This window comes from Fusarium sambucinum, chromosome III, assembly GCF_050947815.1.
Source record: "Fusarium sambucinum isolate potato_lamoka chromosome III, whole genome shotgun sequence".
NCBI classification, from domain to species: Eukaryota; Fungi; Ascomycota; class Sordariomycetes; order Hypocreales; family Nectriaceae; genus Fusarium; species Fusarium sambucinum.
The window spans coordinates 5,344,209-5,361,221 of NC_139292.1; the positions used below are offsets into that span (position 1 = coordinate 5,344,209).

At 49.1% G+C, this 17,013-nt stretch overlaps 5 protein-coding genes across 5 annotated transcripts; 2 read left to right on the forward strand and 3 right to left on the reverse strand.

The window, feature by feature from the left end:
* Window positions 1–762: 762 nt before the first annotated feature.
* On the reverse strand, window positions 763–2,671 carry FSST1_011968 (mitochondrial 37S ribosomal protein uS2m; the record flags this gene model as incomplete). The annotated part of the gene is made up of 3 exons (XM_083235151.1): window positions 763–1,600; window positions 1,651–2,590; window positions 2,641–2,671. The coding sequence occupies 3 exons, from the start codon at window positions 2,669–2,671 to the stop codon at window positions 763–765; spliced, it is 1,809 nt and encodes a 602-aa protein (XP_083081664.1).
* A 314-nt stretch (window positions 2,672–2,985) lies between these two features.
* Window positions 2,986–5,173, reverse strand: FSST1_011969 (uncharacterized protein; the record flags this gene model as incomplete). The annotated part of the gene is made up of 3 exons (XM_083235152.1): window positions 2,986–3,956; window positions 4,004–4,877; window positions 4,973–5,173. 3 exons carry the CDS (start codon window positions 5,171–5,173, stop codon window positions 2,986–2,988), a joined length of 2,046 nt encoding a protein of 681 aa, XP_083081665.1.
* Window positions 5,174–5,785: 612 nt separating this feature from the next.
* On the reverse strand, window positions 5,786–6,763 carry FSST1_011970 (uncharacterized protein; the record flags this gene model as incomplete). The annotated part of the gene is made up of 1 exon (XM_083235153.1): window positions 5,786–6,763. One exon carries the CDS (start codon window positions 6,761–6,763, stop codon window positions 5,786–5,788), a length of 978 nt encoding a protein of 325 aa, XP_083081666.1.
* A 3,114-nt stretch (window positions 6,764–9,877) lies between these two features.
* Window positions 9,878–12,259, forward strand: FSST1_011971 (C2H2-type zinc finger protein; the record flags this gene model as incomplete). Its single annotated transcript, XM_083235154.1, has 1 exon — window positions 9,878–12,259. One exon carries the CDS (start codon window positions 9,878–9,880, stop codon window positions 12,257–12,259), a length of 2,382 nt encoding a protein of 793 aa, XP_083081667.1.
* A 1,042-nt stretch (window positions 12,260–13,301) lies between these two features.
* FSST1_011972 (chaperonin-containing T-complex subunit CCT6 domain-containing protein) lies at window positions 13,302–16,969 on the forward strand (the record flags this gene model as incomplete). The annotated part of the gene is made up of 3 exons (XM_083235155.1): window positions 13,302–13,473; window positions 13,522–13,572; window positions 13,623–16,969. 3 exons carry the CDS (start codon window positions 13,302–13,304, stop codon window positions 16,967–16,969), a joined length of 3,570 nt encoding a protein of 1,189 aa, XP_083081668.1.
* Window positions 16,970–17,013: the final 44 nt, after the last annotated feature.

Here is a 17,013-nt window from a genome sequence, read left to right on the forward strand (position 1 = left end):
AAGCGAGGCAATTTATTAAGAGTAGCTCGGCTCAAAAGCTAAACCATTACTGGTGATTTCGTGGTTGTGGGGTGCGCCCTCTAGATACCGATCTCGCACCGAACTCTCTCCCTGAATCTCTCGGATTCCAGGCGTTTACGGTAGTGGACTAACTTTTGGAGCAACGTGCTGTAATAGTTCCCAGGGATCAGGTACTAATGCGCTGGCCAGGTGGTGGTGACCTGGGCCATTGGCCGGGGAAGGTTGGCAGGTTGGGTACTGAACCGGTGGCCTGGATTTGGCTGTCTGGGGACCTCCACTGAGAACTGGCAGCACCTGCGGGCACCTGTATTTTCTCTATGTGCAGCACAAGCCCCAGTAAATACGGTAGTATCAAGTGCTCCGCAATGCAAGCCGGCGTAGTGCAGTCCAGTGTAGTGCTGGGCCTGTTTTGTTGTGGAATTCGTCGTGACTGTGCTGAAATGTTCTTTGATGATGAGGGGAAATGCGCAGGGTAGAGCAGAACTAGGACTGGGGCTTGTCCAGGCCCGTGAATCGTCACTAAGGCGCGCCCCAAAATTACCTGAAAGTGGGGCAGGCACCTAGAGAAAGTATCATTATAAATGGGGCAATCATTTGTCCGGAGACAACGCCGCAATCGGCGTCAGTCCAACATCATATCCATAGTACATGTTGTATATTCATATCAGCTTACATCGCTAGGTTCCATCATCTATCTCTCCCGTGGGCTATTATACAGCTTCAATATTGTACACAGCTTTTCTATTGCTTGCCGTTTTTGATGTCGGTCTCAATAGCCTCCGCTGCAGCCTTTAATCCCGACAACTGCTCCTCGATGCTTGTCAACCTCGAGTCGCTTGTTGGCTCAGCAGGCTGAGTCTCAATCTGGCTTTCGACTTGAGCATCAACCTGAGCTTCAGCCTGGGATTCAACCTGAGCCTCGACAACTACATGGGTGACGATAGGCTCTTCGGGCTCTGCAGGCTTGGTAGCAGGTTGCGCCTCAGCCTCGATGGCCTCAGCTACAACCTTCAGGTTTGATAGCTGCTCTTCAATGCTCGCCAACCTTGAGTCAGGTGATGACTCGGTAGGCTGAGCCTCGACTTGAGCTTCAACGACTACCTCAGAAATAACAGACTGTTCAGACGAAGCAGAAACTGACTCTGTAGGCTTGGTAGCAGAGTGTGTCTCAGCCTCAATAGCCTCAGCGGCAGCCTTGAGACCTGATAGCTCCTCCTCAATGCTGGTCAGCCTAGAGTCCGATGTCGAGTCAGCAGCGGTAGGCTTAACGTCCTCCGAGGCAGTCTCTGCCATCACTTTAATCAGGTCACTGTCGGTGACCTCGGGCTCCTCTCCGTAGAACTGTTCCCGTAGAATCTTCTGCTCTTCCTCATTGAAGCCCTCCAGGTTGTGCTGCATTTGACCCATAACGTTCTTTCGTTCGGCAATAGCCACCTTCCTCTCACGGTTCATGTGCTGGACAATATCAGGGGGGTTTTGCCAAGTAGACTTATCTTTCTTAGCATCTGCCATTCGTCGCTGATAACCACGTTGACCAGCCCGGCCTAGAACGCCACTAACGACAGCCATAGCTCGTAGACTACGCATATGTTAGTATAAAGAAAGTACGGGGTATACATGGATTCTTACCTGTCGTCATTGGCAGGAATGGTGTAAGTCACCCATGATGGGTCAGCGTTGGTGTCAATGACACCAATAGTGGGAATACTCTTAAGACCGCACTCGTACAAAAGAGTGTAGTTCTCAAGAGGGTTCAGGCAAACAACCAAATCAGGCATCAATGGTCGAGCTGAGCCTCTGTAGTTCTCAAACCCAGGAAGCTCCGCGTCTTTGTGGTTCACAACCTTTGTACCAGCCATCTTCAAGATGACATCTCGGTTGGTGATGCCACCAGGAGTCCATTTGGTGAACAGGTGACAAGCACCAGCCATCTCGGCAGCCTGAGTAACAATCTCCATTTGGCCCTTGCGGTTTCCAACAAAGAGAATCAGACCGGCCTTGTAAGCAACCTCTTCCACCACACGAGCCGCTCGTCGAAGATGTGCTGCAGTGGTCTCGAGAGAGATCATGTGCACACCCTGACGAACACCATAAATGTAACGAGAGTTGGCGGGGTTCCATAGCGAAGTCTTGTGTCCAATATGCGTTTGCGAAGCCAGCAACAGCTCCAGAGTGATATCCTCAGGTCCTGGTGGGTTGTTGACAAGTTCGGTAGGGATATATCGCTTCACAAGTTTTGAACCGAGGCTTCGTGTGTTGGCCTGAATACGCTGCCATTCCCTGTACTGCTGAGCAGGCGTCGCCGGAGTCGCAGAATTCGAGTTCTTGTTGGGTGTCGTCCATGCTGAGACCTTGTGCTCGTGCGCAGAGTTTGTCCTGAGGGATAGAATACCGTCCTGCACAATACGCTGCTTCTTTCGTGCCGCGGAAACAATCTTGGGAGGAGTGGCAGTGGCCTGAGAAGCCGTCCACTCCTTCGCCTCAGGTGCAGCCTCGGTCTTGGGGGTGACCTGGGTGGACATTCGCCTGAGGATGAATCTGGAGATGGGAGACGCCATTGTGTGGCGGTCTGGCTCTGTCAGCGAAATATTCCCAATGGCAGCACGTCAATTGACTCACAATGCCGCACGGGGGCGTTCCTCAGGATCATGGCGACGACTTGCGGATTACTCGACTGTCGTGACTGTCGTTCGACGGTAGCCAAAATTTGGCTATGGCGGATGGTCCCGGATGCACAGATTTTCCGACCCGACTGACCTCAACCTTGCGATTCAACTTGAACGATCATTTCACAATACAGGCAGCCAAGTCGATGGGAATTTTTTTTAACAAAGAAAATTCAATTAATCCTGCAAAGGGTAAGGGTAATCTCTACTATAAAGCACTTCTTTCTCTTTCTGTGTATCTACAACTAAACAGCGCCCCGTCTTCATCATGTCGTTATGAGGAAAGTCAATGGTAACTTTACCGGCTAGTAAGCCTTGCAATAGTAAAGACACCTACAATAGCAACCGCCAATGTGACAATCGCGCCAGGAAGTATCAGTTCATTGGGCACACCGGCGATGATCTGCTCCTCATGTGCATGTGCATGTGTATGCGCCGCACGGCTCTTACGTCTCCGTGCGGGATGTTCATCCTCGGAATCATCATCGTCCTCTTCCTCCTCCTCCTCCGGCCACCACTTACGGCGCTCACGGAGACCAGCTCCGGTGGAGACGGAGGGTGTAGTAGGATGTCTAGGGTCGGCTGCAGAGACGGGAGGCTTCTCGGGATCGTGCACAAAGAGATCAACCTTGTCGTGATGAGCTTGGCGAGCAAGGATGACGGCCTCGAGCAAATCATGATCGGCGGTGATTGAAATAGAATCTCCCTCATCGTCCAAGAAGCTCAGGGCAAAACCTGCACCAACAATCTTTCCGTCTTCCACATGAGGCACTCCGCCAATGTTGTCTGCCTCAGCACCAAGTTTAGAGGCGATGGCTTCAACAAAGGCTTCGATGCCGTCTGTAGCGACAATTTTCATACGGTGTACTCGACCAGAGGGAGCCTTGAACTTGAAAGGGAAGGGGAGTTCTTCAGGGAGTTGATGCTCAAGAACATCAGGGAGAATGGAGCGGGGAGGCGATTCCATGCCAACATGAGAGGCCGAATCGCCGGGGGCGACAGTGTCGTTGAGACGATCACGGACCATGTCCGGGGATGTAAGACGAGAACCAAGGTTGGTGTGCTGAGCTTGGCTGCCCTCTCCTGACATCATGGATTCAGTCTCGGCGTCGAGGGAAAGCCAGAACTTGTTCCAGGCAGGACCTTCGTCGTTATTGTTGGACATGGCATTGATCTGGTCGAGAGTGGCATATGTGAGTTTGAGAACATCAACCATACCAACGATCTCGCCGCCATCATTCATAACAGGCAGATTAAGGTAGTGGCCATCTTGGAAGTTGTTAGCGGCGTCTCATAGGATAATCCGGACATCTTACCATGCATCTTGCGAAGGGCGGCCTGGAGGGTCATGTCCATGGGTGCAAAGTCGGGGTGAGGGGTCATGACACGCACGACACTACAGTTGGCGGGGTCCAGGCCAGGGGCAATGACTCGAAGAACGACATCCTTGCTGGTGAAAATACCCGTAATAGCACCTTGATCCTGAACCAGGACAGCAGTTGTGCGGTTCTCCTTCATGAGCTGAGCAGCCTCCTTAACCGAGGTTCGCACACTAACGGTGGTGGGGGGAACACCATTGAGCACGGTTTCCAAAGTAGGTCCGGACATCTTGCTGCGCAGAGCTTCGACGTACTGGATGATCTGCTGAGGTTGTGTAGAACCCAACTCAGACTGAACACCCTCAAGAGCGTCGTAGAGCTTTCGAGAAGAAGAATAGGCACGCTCAAGCTTTTCCATAGCATCGTAGAAACACTTGGTGATATCCAGCACACCAGAAATATCCTGGTTCTCGTCCATAACTGGTAAATGGCGGAACCCCTTTCGAACCATGAGATCCAAGGCATCGGTGGCGCTGGTGTCGGTTCGAGCGCAAAGAGGGTTCTTGGTCATGATTTCGGCGATAGTGACAGCGGAGGCCTTGGCTCCAGCTCCTACAACACGGAACGCAAGATCCTTGGCGGTGAAAATACCAGCAATTCGGTCGTCATCGTCGGTAACTAGGACGCAATCCTCTCGCTTTGCTGCCATCAGTTGGGCAGCCTCAGCAACAGTAGTGCCGGGCTTGATCTGGAGGGCCTGGCTGGGCTTCAGGGCAAGGACAGTGCCGGGAGGAGCTTTGCGAGAGTGGCGAGCTCGACTTGTGAGGTGCTTCTTCTTCGAGAGGTCATTTTCGAGCTTCTTTCGGATAGCCTGGGCCAAAGGTTAGCAGCTTTGTTATGCAATTCGAAGCTTCTCGAGATATATATCGCATCCAAGATAGCGGGGAGAGGTAAATCATGACGAACCTCATCACGTTTGCTCTGCTTCTGGCGACTCGCACTGAAAGTAGATCCAGTCTCGGTAGGCGGTGTGGGCTCGAGGACAGGACGAGGAATATTAGAACTACCGCCGCCGCCGCCGCCGCCGCTGGGACTGTTGGCAAACGGAACTGCACCACGGCCCTTGTTGGGCGTGCTTCTGTGAGTGTTGTGAGAATGTCCTGACATGGCGGCAGATGGAACGAGGACGAGGAGTCGGTCCGGTTTATCGTCGCAGCCCAAAGGACTAATGCTATTCTGTTTCGCTGTAGGCAAAAGAGGGTCGGCGGCAGGAAGATGCAATAAAAGGTGAGTTTCTGCCCTGGCTGGAGAGAACCTTGGAAAATCGAGGATCAGCCAATCGCAGTGGGCGAGATATTCTGCGGCTGGAGGAAATCGGGTGACAGTGTTTAAGGTGAGTGACTCTTTGAGCTCCAAGGATGGTTGGTACGTCCTCTTGGCCCCTGGACTTTCAAGGTTGTTGTGGTAACTCTTTTAGTGGGTGTTGACTCTGTAGTGGATGTGGGCCAATCACATGTCGTTAGAACCCGTTTCACCGCTTGATCAGACAGCTTTTCCAGAGAGCACTCTCTCCTCAAAGACCAACACGAACCCTCGAATTTGATATAACATTCTTTTCAGGGATCTGGACTACTTTATATGATATGCATCTCCGTCCCATTCATGACCCGCATAATATCGTATGTATCTTGCTTATAGTTCATCGGGAGGATCCATCGTAACCCGAACTGTCTGCACATCATGGGCCCGTGCTATTATGCATACATCCCTTCTCGATTCCTATACCGCCTTCATCCCTACCGGCTTGTCAACGTTCTCGGCCGCCTGCCTGCCTTTACTACAATTTGAGCCACGAAGACCGCAGCCAATAGTTGAGGCTGGAGAAGTTTCTACCTTCTTTGGGAACTGATTGTACACGACATTAAGGAAAGCATACATATTTTCCGACCCTCCAATGTAATCGAGTGTCTCCGTAATGGTCTCTTTCCATCCATTGTTAAGGTCTCCCTTGACAACGCGTTCGAGCAATTCGGTGACAACGACGGCCATTTCCATGCCGCCAACGCAAGTACTTGCGAAGTTGTTGGCTGTTGGTACACGGCTTCCACTCATATTTCGAAGAGTTGTCGGCTTGTTGTCCTTGTGGTCCCCATGATGCTCGTAGTGCTCGTGGCGTTCATGGTCGTTGTTGTCCATGCTGAGGAGCAGAGGAGGCCTGGCACACAAGGCAGAGTGTAGCTTGATGGGCGAGCCGGTGATAAGATCGTCCAACTTCGCATGCTTATCTTCAGTGGTGCGTGCGAGAGCCATGGTTGTTCCAGAGTCAGGGAATGTCGTGAGATCCTCTTCCGCCGTGGGTTTCTCGCAGGCAAACTGGCCTTGATCAGGTTGCTCAAAGGGAGTCTCGATAGGACCGGGGTATGTTGAGACGTGTCTGCCGGAGAAGTACACTCCTGCCCACGGCGCACTTCTGCCTGCGTCAGGGTCGTAGCCGGCCTTTCGAGCAATCGACCGGTTCATCTCCAGGTTCTTGCAATCCAGAAGATTACGCTTCTGTGCATGACTCAAATCGAAGGCATTCTCATTTCCATAGAGTTGCAAGGCACGCTGATATCCACTGTATGGGATACTGCCTCCGCCAGTTGCATCAGCTTCGGTTGCGCGGTCAAGTCGAAGGAGGAATGCCCCAAAGTAGAGGGAATCACGCTCTCTCTCGGGTGCATCGCATCCCTCAAATTTGATTATGCCTTCTTTCATCGCGTTTGTGGGCAGCGGAATGAATCCACAGATGAATAGGGAGGATGCAGGCCTGTGATCGAGTTTCTTGTTGGCTGTTGGCAGGAAGTAGAAGTGCAAGAAGGAGGAGGAGGAGGAGGAGGGGGAGGAGGAGCGTTTGGCAACTGCTAAGCAGTGCCTTCCTATACCTCAGGGTATTAAAAAAGCTGCTAGAAGCTTCAGGGACGAAATTAGCAGGTTACTTTATGCTATTTAGACTATAATTCTTAGGTCATTTTTTATAGCATAAGACGTAGGAGGTAACATTTCTGCTGCGTCGAAATATAACTTGATCGTGTCAGCACAACGAACGAAACGTGTTAGTTAATGCAAACATTCATAAGCCCTTGGGCCACCTCAGTTACACTCCTAAGATGTTCACAACGGCAAGGAGAAGCTTGAAAACTGTCCTTGAATGGCATAACCCTGACTATATTATTTCTCTTGCTTCCCAGACAAACTTGCAGAAAAACTGCCTCATGCCCCGTCAACCCAACTCATATGCTTATAATATTTAGGCAGACGAATACCTGCCATAGGGATATCGCACGATACACTTCTTTTGTGCTACTAAATATGGAGTAATAGCATTATACTTATGAGAGTATCAAGGATAGAACCTGGTGAGTTTGATAGATACCTACTAAGGCAGTAGGCAGTAGAAAAGTTAGCCTCCTAAGTCTTAGGATATAAAGATAAACAGCCTAAGAAGTATGGTCTAAATAGCATAAAGTGGCCTGCTAATTTTATCTCTTAAGCTTCTACTAGCTAGGTAACTATTCTAGTCTAGTACTTCTCAGTTTCTTTCTCAACTGCCCGGTTATCTAACGGAAGTTATCGCAAACATAATGCGGACTATCGCAGTAGTTGGAGCAGCAACCCGATACTATTAAGCCTTGTAGAACCATATCTAATTAATTGACAGAATCCACCATTCCACAGTTGACTATATGTAGAAAATACAAACATACATGTATAAGTACTAACTTTAATGAATAAAGAATCCACAATTACTTATCCCGGACCGTTAAACCGCTCGACTGACGTTGCCTCCGTTTTGAGCGTCAAGAACGTTGAATCTAACCGGCATAGGAACTCATCTTATCAGGACACGAAGCTCACAATGTAAATATATCGTTGTGTAGATGTCGGGTAAGAAACATTGGATCATTAGAAAGTAGGTACAGGGTAACATGCATCAGTGTGATGGCGATGATGAAAACTGAACTCGGCCAAAACAAAAAAAAAGATCTTACAGTATTAAAATTTCCTTCAACTCTGGTGATCCAAGCTGCCACATGCGGCATTTCTCATTTAAAGAACAGTAAAATATTTATTTGTTGGCTCATGCCTAAATCAGGGTGTGTCACTTGACAGAAAGTTTAAGGCGGTAATAGAATATAAAAGAATACGGTCTAGTGATAAGGGAGTTCAAGTAAAGTTTAAATGCTAGGTAGTATTTATGACTACCTACATGTAAATAGGTAGTGGGTAGTAGAAAAGTAGGCCTCCTAAGTCTTAGGGAGTAAAAATAAGTTGTCTAGGAACTATGGTCTACTAAAGACCATAAGCAAACCTAGTAATTTCGTCTCTTATGCTTCCAGTGGTCAATTTTTCCAATACATTAAGGCATAGCTACCTAGCCATACTTGGGGTTCTAGTTGTACATGGATGCCTCTCATTAGTGGAGTCAAGAAACATGTTGATTAATTAGGCCATCACGAGGTCAATTGACTCGTTGTAAAGATTCTACTAACTGAACACATACATAGCCAATTGAGCTCAAAAATGGGATGTCAGACGCCAAGTGCGATTCTGTTTGCCGACGAACGCCTCAACCAACCTCAAAGAGCTGAATGGTAGAATGTACAGTCATGGACTGGGGGAACCTAGGCAACAAATTGCAGATTGGACGATGGGATTGGTGATTATGACACAGCATATCTCTGTCAATTGTTTGGCTGGAATGCAAAAGCCTGTTGTAAGCCTTTGGGCGTTTATCACTGTCCAATGGGCCACATTCACCTGGCATGGAAAGACGTACGCATGGCTCCGGCCTGGCCAGGTTTAGTGAGACAGCTTAGCTTTGGAGCTGTGTTGATCCTGAAACAAGACGTCATTACATCGGCTGCAAGGATTGTTTTTTCCATGGCTTCCCTTGTTGCTATAATTGAGACATGTGCTACTATAATCCCAGGTTGTTATGGTAGCAACAGGGAATAAGTAGAGACATGATGTTATTTCCGATGAGCATATCGGTATACTGGTTGTTTACCTTTTGCTTTCTTGGTGGTGTTGAGTACTGAAACTGTAGACTATAATTGAAGTTAATGGCTTGAGAGGCTTATCGAATTAGGAAAGCAACTAACTAACTTGACGAGAAAAGAGGAGAGGGAGAGCACTCTCACTGATGATAGCTTGAAAATAGCTCAATGTCAGACAGATACCGAGGATAACATGGTGTAAGACGGACGGTCGTCGTCCAGGTCACGTCTCAGAAGCTGGGTCTTGGTCCGATCGACTAACCAACTTAGCCGCTAAGCTACCCAAGATGTACCAGGATGAGAGGAAGTGGGCTGAGCCTATTGTGAATCTGGATTTGGTGGCACACGTTGCCCCAGGTGATCAGAATATGTTTACATGATTGTACATCTGCCCAAGTAGATCTGGAGCGCCTACCCCAAAGATGCAAGCTACCCACTACTCTTCTCGTATCTAGCACCAAAGCTGCATACTCCATACATACTGATACAGAACAAACAATCTGTTTGCGCATCAATTGTATCAATCGCATCTATTCTTATTACACCTCATCGCATCGCATCACATCTCATCAAAACCTTCGTCTTGAAAAAGAGGCGCAATTACACTATAACTTATAAAGCAAAAAGTCGACTCCGACTGGAATCAAAAAAACTATTTCGGTAGCCCGGCGCTCTGTGCTTGCGCTGTGTGAGGTAAGTGGGATAGTCATCATTGCCTACCTAGGTACCTAGGCCAATTGACTTATCAATGGCTCTAGTTTCGGACCAATAGGTTCTAATCGACAACTGAACGACCGACGACAATTCAATTCCGGACTCCCCTTGCAATAAAATGCAGTCCAATCCATCAGGAGGACTTCATGCTCGACAAAAGCAACATCGGCGTCAAAACTCGACACCGACTGCTTTTGAAGGTGCTAAGATCCCCAATCTGCCAACCGCACAACGACAAACCGCACACCGACGCGGTCTCAGTCTCGATATTCGAAGACAACGCATTGCGGCATCTCCAGCAACTACAACAACACCAACAAGGCAGAATCAAATGGTAGGTACAAATACTAACAACACAGGACTATCCCATTATCCGCAGCATAATGTACTGCGAGAAGCGCAGCAGCAACGCATACAAGCACGCCCGGGCACACATAACCCTTACGCCAACCTGGCATCTAGTGCAAGCGACAACTATCTCATGTCACCCCACGGAACTCCTCAGACACAGCGATTCGACCCGTCCTGCTTTGACCCAAACTCAATTCCCTTTGATACTTACAACACAGACTTCAACGTGATGATGAGCAAAGGCCAACAAGCTTACGGCGACAACTTGTCGGGAGGTAAGGAATTTGATCTTTTTAACAATGACAGTGCTCTTTCGACACCATCCTTTATGACCTTTCCATCCGAGGGGTCCTCCGCCCAGGGCTGGGCCTCTGAAGGTGACACCTCCAGCACAAGGAGGACCTCGCGGAGGATAAGCGGCGGCATCTTGGACCGTGTCAACAAGTTCGAGAACTTGGACTCAGCAAGACCAGCGACTCCCCCGAGCCAGAACCAGAACCAGGGCCACAACACACAGAGTCAGTCCTTCAACTGGACGATGCCACTGGCCGCCACGACTAATCTGGAGAAAGGCTACTTCCCCCCTACACCCACCGAGACTTCCCAAGACCGATTGGTCAAGGACGAACCAGTGCCAAGTCGCTTCTCTGATGACTACGATGAGTCTATGGAAGAGACTATCAAGCCCGTCAGGAATCGTGGGGGAAACCGAAGGGTCCAGACCATCTTCCAAGACATTAGACAACACTCTGAGCAGGACATGTCTAGCCAAGGTCAAACAGACTCTGCTTCTGAGTCATCCTTTCACACACTGCCAATGTCGACTCCTGACTACATGAACATGAACAACTTCAACAACGAGTTCATGAAGATCGAGAACGGCTTCGGCCGTCAAGAAATCCACAGTCTCGATATCACTCCCAGCACACCCCACATGTCACACTTTATCGACCTCAGACCTTACCCCATGAACGCTCAATCCATCTCTGGCACACCCTCACAAACACCTTCCCGTCGCCACTCTCCTCACCGCCGAACAGAATCTGTTGCAAGCATCGCTAGCGCCGCCAGCATTGCCAGCATCAACATTGAGGAGACCAAGACAGAGACCGGTGTGACTCAGGATGAGATCGCTCAGTTCATCAGCGGCCCTGATGCAGGTGACGGCAAGTGGACATGCACATACGAGGACTGTGGTAAGAAGTTTGGTCGCAAGGAGAACATCAAGTCGCACGTCCAGACTCACCTCAACGATCGCCAATACCAGTGTCCCACATGCAAGAAGTGCTTCGTCAGGCAACACGACCTTAAGCGACACGCTAAGATTCATACTGGAATCAAGCCTTATCCCTGTGAATGCGGCAACAGCTTCGCTCGCCACGACGCTCTCACTCGACACCGTCAGAGAGGCATGTGTATTGGCGCTTTCGACAATGTCGTGCGCAAGGTTGTTAAGCGAGGTCGACCTCCCAAGAACAGCCGCCCTGATATCGAGACACGCATGGACAAGTCGGCTAGAACCCGCAAGAAGAATATGTCTATCAGCTCAATGTCGTCTTTCTCTGCATGCTCGGACAGCTCAGCTGTAACCTCACCAGATCAGTTCATGCTTGACGACATGATGGATATGGGAATGCCTTCGCAAAGCCAGAACCTTGCCGCCGTCTCCTCAGCACCCATGACCGGCCTCACTGCTGCAGCTCTCCAGGAGTATGCCTCCTCACCATCCGCTGCCAGCGCCCACTCTTACGTTTCCCCTGAAGCCATCATGGACGGGACTCCCATGCACGTTACATCTCCCGCCAAGAGCGCCGCGAGTCAATACAACACCCCCCCTGAGCTGTCACAATCATCATCCCCCCCTGGCACCCACTATTTCGAGGTTGAACAAAACAACTCGATAAACACCGACGACCTGACCGCCATCCCGGGTACGTCCACCTATGTCACCTCGGCGACTATGGCTGCTACCCTTCCCCTGGGAATGAGCAGTGCAGACGATCTTTTGCTGCAGTTCGGTGGAGACAATGGTCTTATCCAGCTGGACCGCGATTCGCATATGCTCTCCATGGGCAAGTTTGAGGATGATGAGTTTGAAAGCAGCATGTTTGCCAATAATGATAACGACGTCTTCTTTGGCAGCAACTAGCTTGCGCCCCACGCATTGGGATTATCATTGTTTTATCTTTTGCTCAAGCGAAAAAAAGCCCTTTCGTAACCTAATCAGCGTCGGCGTGCTTTACTTTTTTTATTCTTCAATTTGGATAATATTTGCCAGTTTGCGCCTTTGTTTTCAAGCAAGCAAGCAAGCAAGCAAGCAACCATCAGCATGGCATTTTTATTATTACTTATTATTTGTTTCTCTTTTTTTATTCACGATGCTCACGCTTACGCGGCCATGCATCGATACATATGTACGCATAACCGCAAGTCATGTCTTGTTATGTATAACACGATACGGATGGGGCCGAGAAGGTCACGAAAAGGCATGGGGGTTGGACTTTTTTACACTTGGGGAGATTTTTCCTCAACATCAGCATCGGGTTTTGGTTTTTGGGACCAGATATTGGGAAAGGCGAATGGATATGGAGCTTTTTATGGGTTTTTGGGAATTGGAAATTGTTAGAAAGCCAAGGTCTCAACGCGGTTGGGTGTCGTACACCCCTTTTGGACCGCCTGGATGGAGTTTGGGGTTGAGGCTTTTGCTTGGGGTTTACCAATGGGATGCTCATTGACGACTATTATTGTTTCTTTCGGTGTGAAATGTATTGAAATTTGACTTCTAGTTGTGCGTGCTATGACTGAGAGTCGATGTATAAGTGTTGCTGAGAGGCTGAGGTGGGTAGGACTGTTGTATATGCAGTGCATGCTATAGCAGGTTGATTAAACATACTTTTCGCTATGTATTTCTTAGGTACAATTTACGCTTTCAAATCCGTCAATTGCTTAGTGTTTGTACTATTTTCCTTGTCTATGTTTTGTATACCAACGTTAATTGTCAAGATCCCAACGTCTCACAGGTGCCGTTTATTCTCCACTCACTCGTAGCCACCTATCGATCACAGCTTAGCTCATGCTTCCCAGAACAAACACATTTCCCCACCACTTCCATTAATCCTTCCTCCCTTCGACATCGCTATCATAATAACTGGCAATTAGCTACAGGATTGTCTCCTCGACGCTGGTTGATCATGTTAACGCCCACTATTGCCGTAAAAACCGGCTTTCTCTACGCTGCTGGAAACACCCCAGCAACCAGCCTGACCCGATCCGCTCCTCACGGCCAAGACGTAGATATTCTGTCACTAGGATGTGGCGACTTGCGCAACGTTCTTTACACAACATATTTGGAGAAAGGACTTCGTGAGTTCTCATGTGGCCTCTCATTCATCTAGTAGCTGACTGAAGTAGCCCAGAGAAAGATTGACATTACCTGCTGTGATGTTGCAGAGAGCATTATTGGTAGGCGAATTACACTGCAAAAGCGCTTCAAAAGCGCTGACAAGATCTAGCTCGCAATGCCTTCTTTTTGGTTTTACTCCTTGACGAGGACTGCAAGCTCAGCAATGAACAACTCTGGAATGTCTATTACCACTTTTATGTTGATGAGGAGACTGCCGCTGCTGTGCTGCAAACCGCCACCAAGCTGCTCACGGCATCCAAGTCCCTTGATGAATGGAACACCAGCAACTTTGCAAATTCTATAAAGTTTTGCGATGCTGACACTCTGTCAGATGTTCGACGTGTCTGGATGACCATCAAGAATGCAGCAGCTAAGTGCCAGTCGGGAGATTATATGGAGACATTCCAGCAAAATATCAAGCCATCCAAGGACCATCATGATGAGATGCTCGGTGAAGGTGGCGCTAATATATCGGCCATGCGTTCTGCGGCACCTCTATCTCTGCAGGCAGGCGTAGGGCTTATAGAAGTGTCCCGAGAGTACTGGAAAGAAGGCACAGTCACACCACGACAGGCCACGGACAAGTCACCAAATCCACTCCTCGTTAGTCTCCTCTCTGAAAACAGCCTCCTTCACTACGGCAGTGACCCCATCATGGGCTTTCACCTGGCTACTGCTTATGCTGCTCTCCAGGAGGGATCTCCTCTAGAGCTTAAGGGCTCAAAACAAGACTCTCCCGCCTCGGCTGCCGCCAAAACCCAGTTCAATGAATGGATTTCTGCTTTCAAGTCGCTGAAAAAGAACATATTGGTCCGATTTGCCGTTGCTGATGCGTTGACTCTTTGTCACAGCATCCAGACCGCTCAAGCAACAGGGAAACCGGCCAATCTTTACCGAAGAACCTGGGACTCACGCCCACTAGTATTGGACCCGAAGGAGTATGGTAAGGGTGGCGCAGGGCCTTCATCGTTCGATATGATCGATACCTCGAACCTGTGTGACCACATCGGAGCCCTTAATATTCTTATCGCAGCAGGCCCCCTGCTCAAAGATGAGCCATGGGCCTCGTTGTTTACAGAGCTACTTCTCAAATCTGGAAATTCCAAGGACAGTGCTCTTGATAAACTCCTCTGCGGTCATGCACCTACCATTTCGTTGCTGCTCGGGTTTAGCCCTGTGCAGTACTGGACCAACGCCAAGGCCGAGTCTCACGTTGACGAAATCTTGATTGGGCTCATGAACCAAAAGAAAGGAGAGACGCAGACGCGCAATCGGCTGGCCTGGAAGCGGAACTCTCGGTTTTCAGATCAAGCCAGCCATGGGAAGCTTCACATTGACTCCAAGCAACTGATAAAATTGCTTTCTCCCCTCTACGACTATATGTTTGAAGATGAGAACATTACCAAAGCCCAAAGTATGGACTATAGGTCATACTCATACGGGCATTTCAATCGCGCAAGCTTCGCTGCTATGCTAAAACTCGTCATGACACGAGTCGCGACGGAATGGCCAACCATGTGCTCAGCGTTAATCGACTCTATTGCCCAAGAGCATCGTTTTCTGCTAGCTAGTAATGGCATGCAGGACTTTTGTCTCCAGCTTCATCTACACGGTGTCAATACCGAACCTTGGATCATACAGGAGAACAGATCTATCCCAGAAGATGGAGGCTTCAATCGTTGGAAGTCACTTCCACCAGCAGTCGCTGTTACAGTAGTGATTCCTCGGAACGCTGTTGCTCGATTGTATAAGCACAAGGAAAAGTCTTTCAAAATAGTATCGCCACCACTTGTTGGATCAGTGCGATCCAGCCATAATGCGACAGAAGCATGGCAAAACATGTTTGGCGATGTCCATATTGCTTTTGGTAATGTCGAAACAAAGAAAATGCCAGATGATGATGAATTCCAAGTCACCATCGAAAGAGACCGGGCTGATTGGGACGGAGACTCGCCCCTCATTGCATCTTTCTACGTTCCCACATCAACTTTACAAAATGAACCAAAGTCGGCGCTGGTAGGTCTATGTGTCCCACCAACAGGACAGAACTCAGTCATATTTGGACCTATCCTTGGAATGACCATGACCGTCTTTGAGACGCGAATCGACGATAGATCAAGCGTATTCGTAACAAAGCACCTGCCTGGTCAGCACACATATCCTGTCCTGTGCGCAGCTGTCAAGCCCCTCGACAAGACGTTAAACGAGGGCCAGGATGATAAGGCGACAAAGATGTTGCTTGATATACCACCATCCGAGTCTACGATAACCACGATCACAGGCCATTTGGATATAACCTCGAAGAAAGGAAGGGACCTTCTCAAGAACAAGGTTCCGATTGAGTTTCGTCAACAGAGTCCCTTTGCTCTTGATATTGTATTTGGCGAAGACAAGCTTATTTGCCCTCTCAAATTCCCAGTGCCCATCACCAAAGATGGAATCAAGTCACGAGTTGCTCGAACAACAGGTTACATCGAATTGATAGCACCACTGGCAAAACCAGCTGATTCTCCGGAGTTATTGAGATTCATTTATCCCTCAGTAATCTCTTCATCGGGCGTACCGGCAAGTCTGAACATGCCGCACCTAAACCTTGATAATCTCCCAGTTCTTGATCTAGAAAATGAGGACAGGAACCGGTGGATGGTAACCTTGACATCACTAATGTTCTCAACCCGAGAGAAGCACCTACGTAACGTACGTGACGAAAGTGGCATCTCGCATGATCCGGCGGTCAACTTCAAGGAATCTATCTTCACCATGTTCATGATTGCTTCGGGCTTGCAGGGTGGCCAGACAGGCTTGTTCGCTATCAACCACCCTGAACGAGGCGGTATTCATATGCTGGTTTTCGTATCAGCCATCAGACTTGACGGAGATGCAGCCTCCGTGGTTCTTGATGCGGCTGTCATTCCTTTCACGATGGATCTTATCTCATCAGGCCGAATGGAATCCTTCCTTCTCATGCTCAGGGAACTTGAGTGCGGCAGCGTCGCCGTTGATGATGCAGAACTCGACCTCTGGAAAAAGGCCCTCCCATCTATGGTAGAGCGATGCCGCACTTGGTCTCACGGCAAGAAATGCGAGTACAAGAGGAAAGGAGCCACGATACCACTGAGCACTAAAGATGGCGAGCAAGTCTTGTGTTCATGCGGAAACGGTCGTCTACCTAAAGATTTTGTTTCACTGCCTGAGTGGGCCAATGCGGCACCTAACGCTGTCCGAATCGCAATCAGCCCAACCTACACAGTCCCGTTCAACGAGGAAGTCATTAATCCGGCCGAACTTCCTCAAGGAACTCCAGTAACTCGAGTCGAGCGATGTAGAAGTTGCGGAAAGTCAGAGAATGAAGAAGGTGTAGAGCTCAAGAAGTGTTCACGCTGCCAAAAGGTCAAATACTGCTGTGGAGATTGTCAGAAGAAGGATTGGAAGAAGCATCGTGCTGAATGTAAATGAGTGGATGGAATTGAGGCGATGCATGTATCAATGTTGAAGAAGCA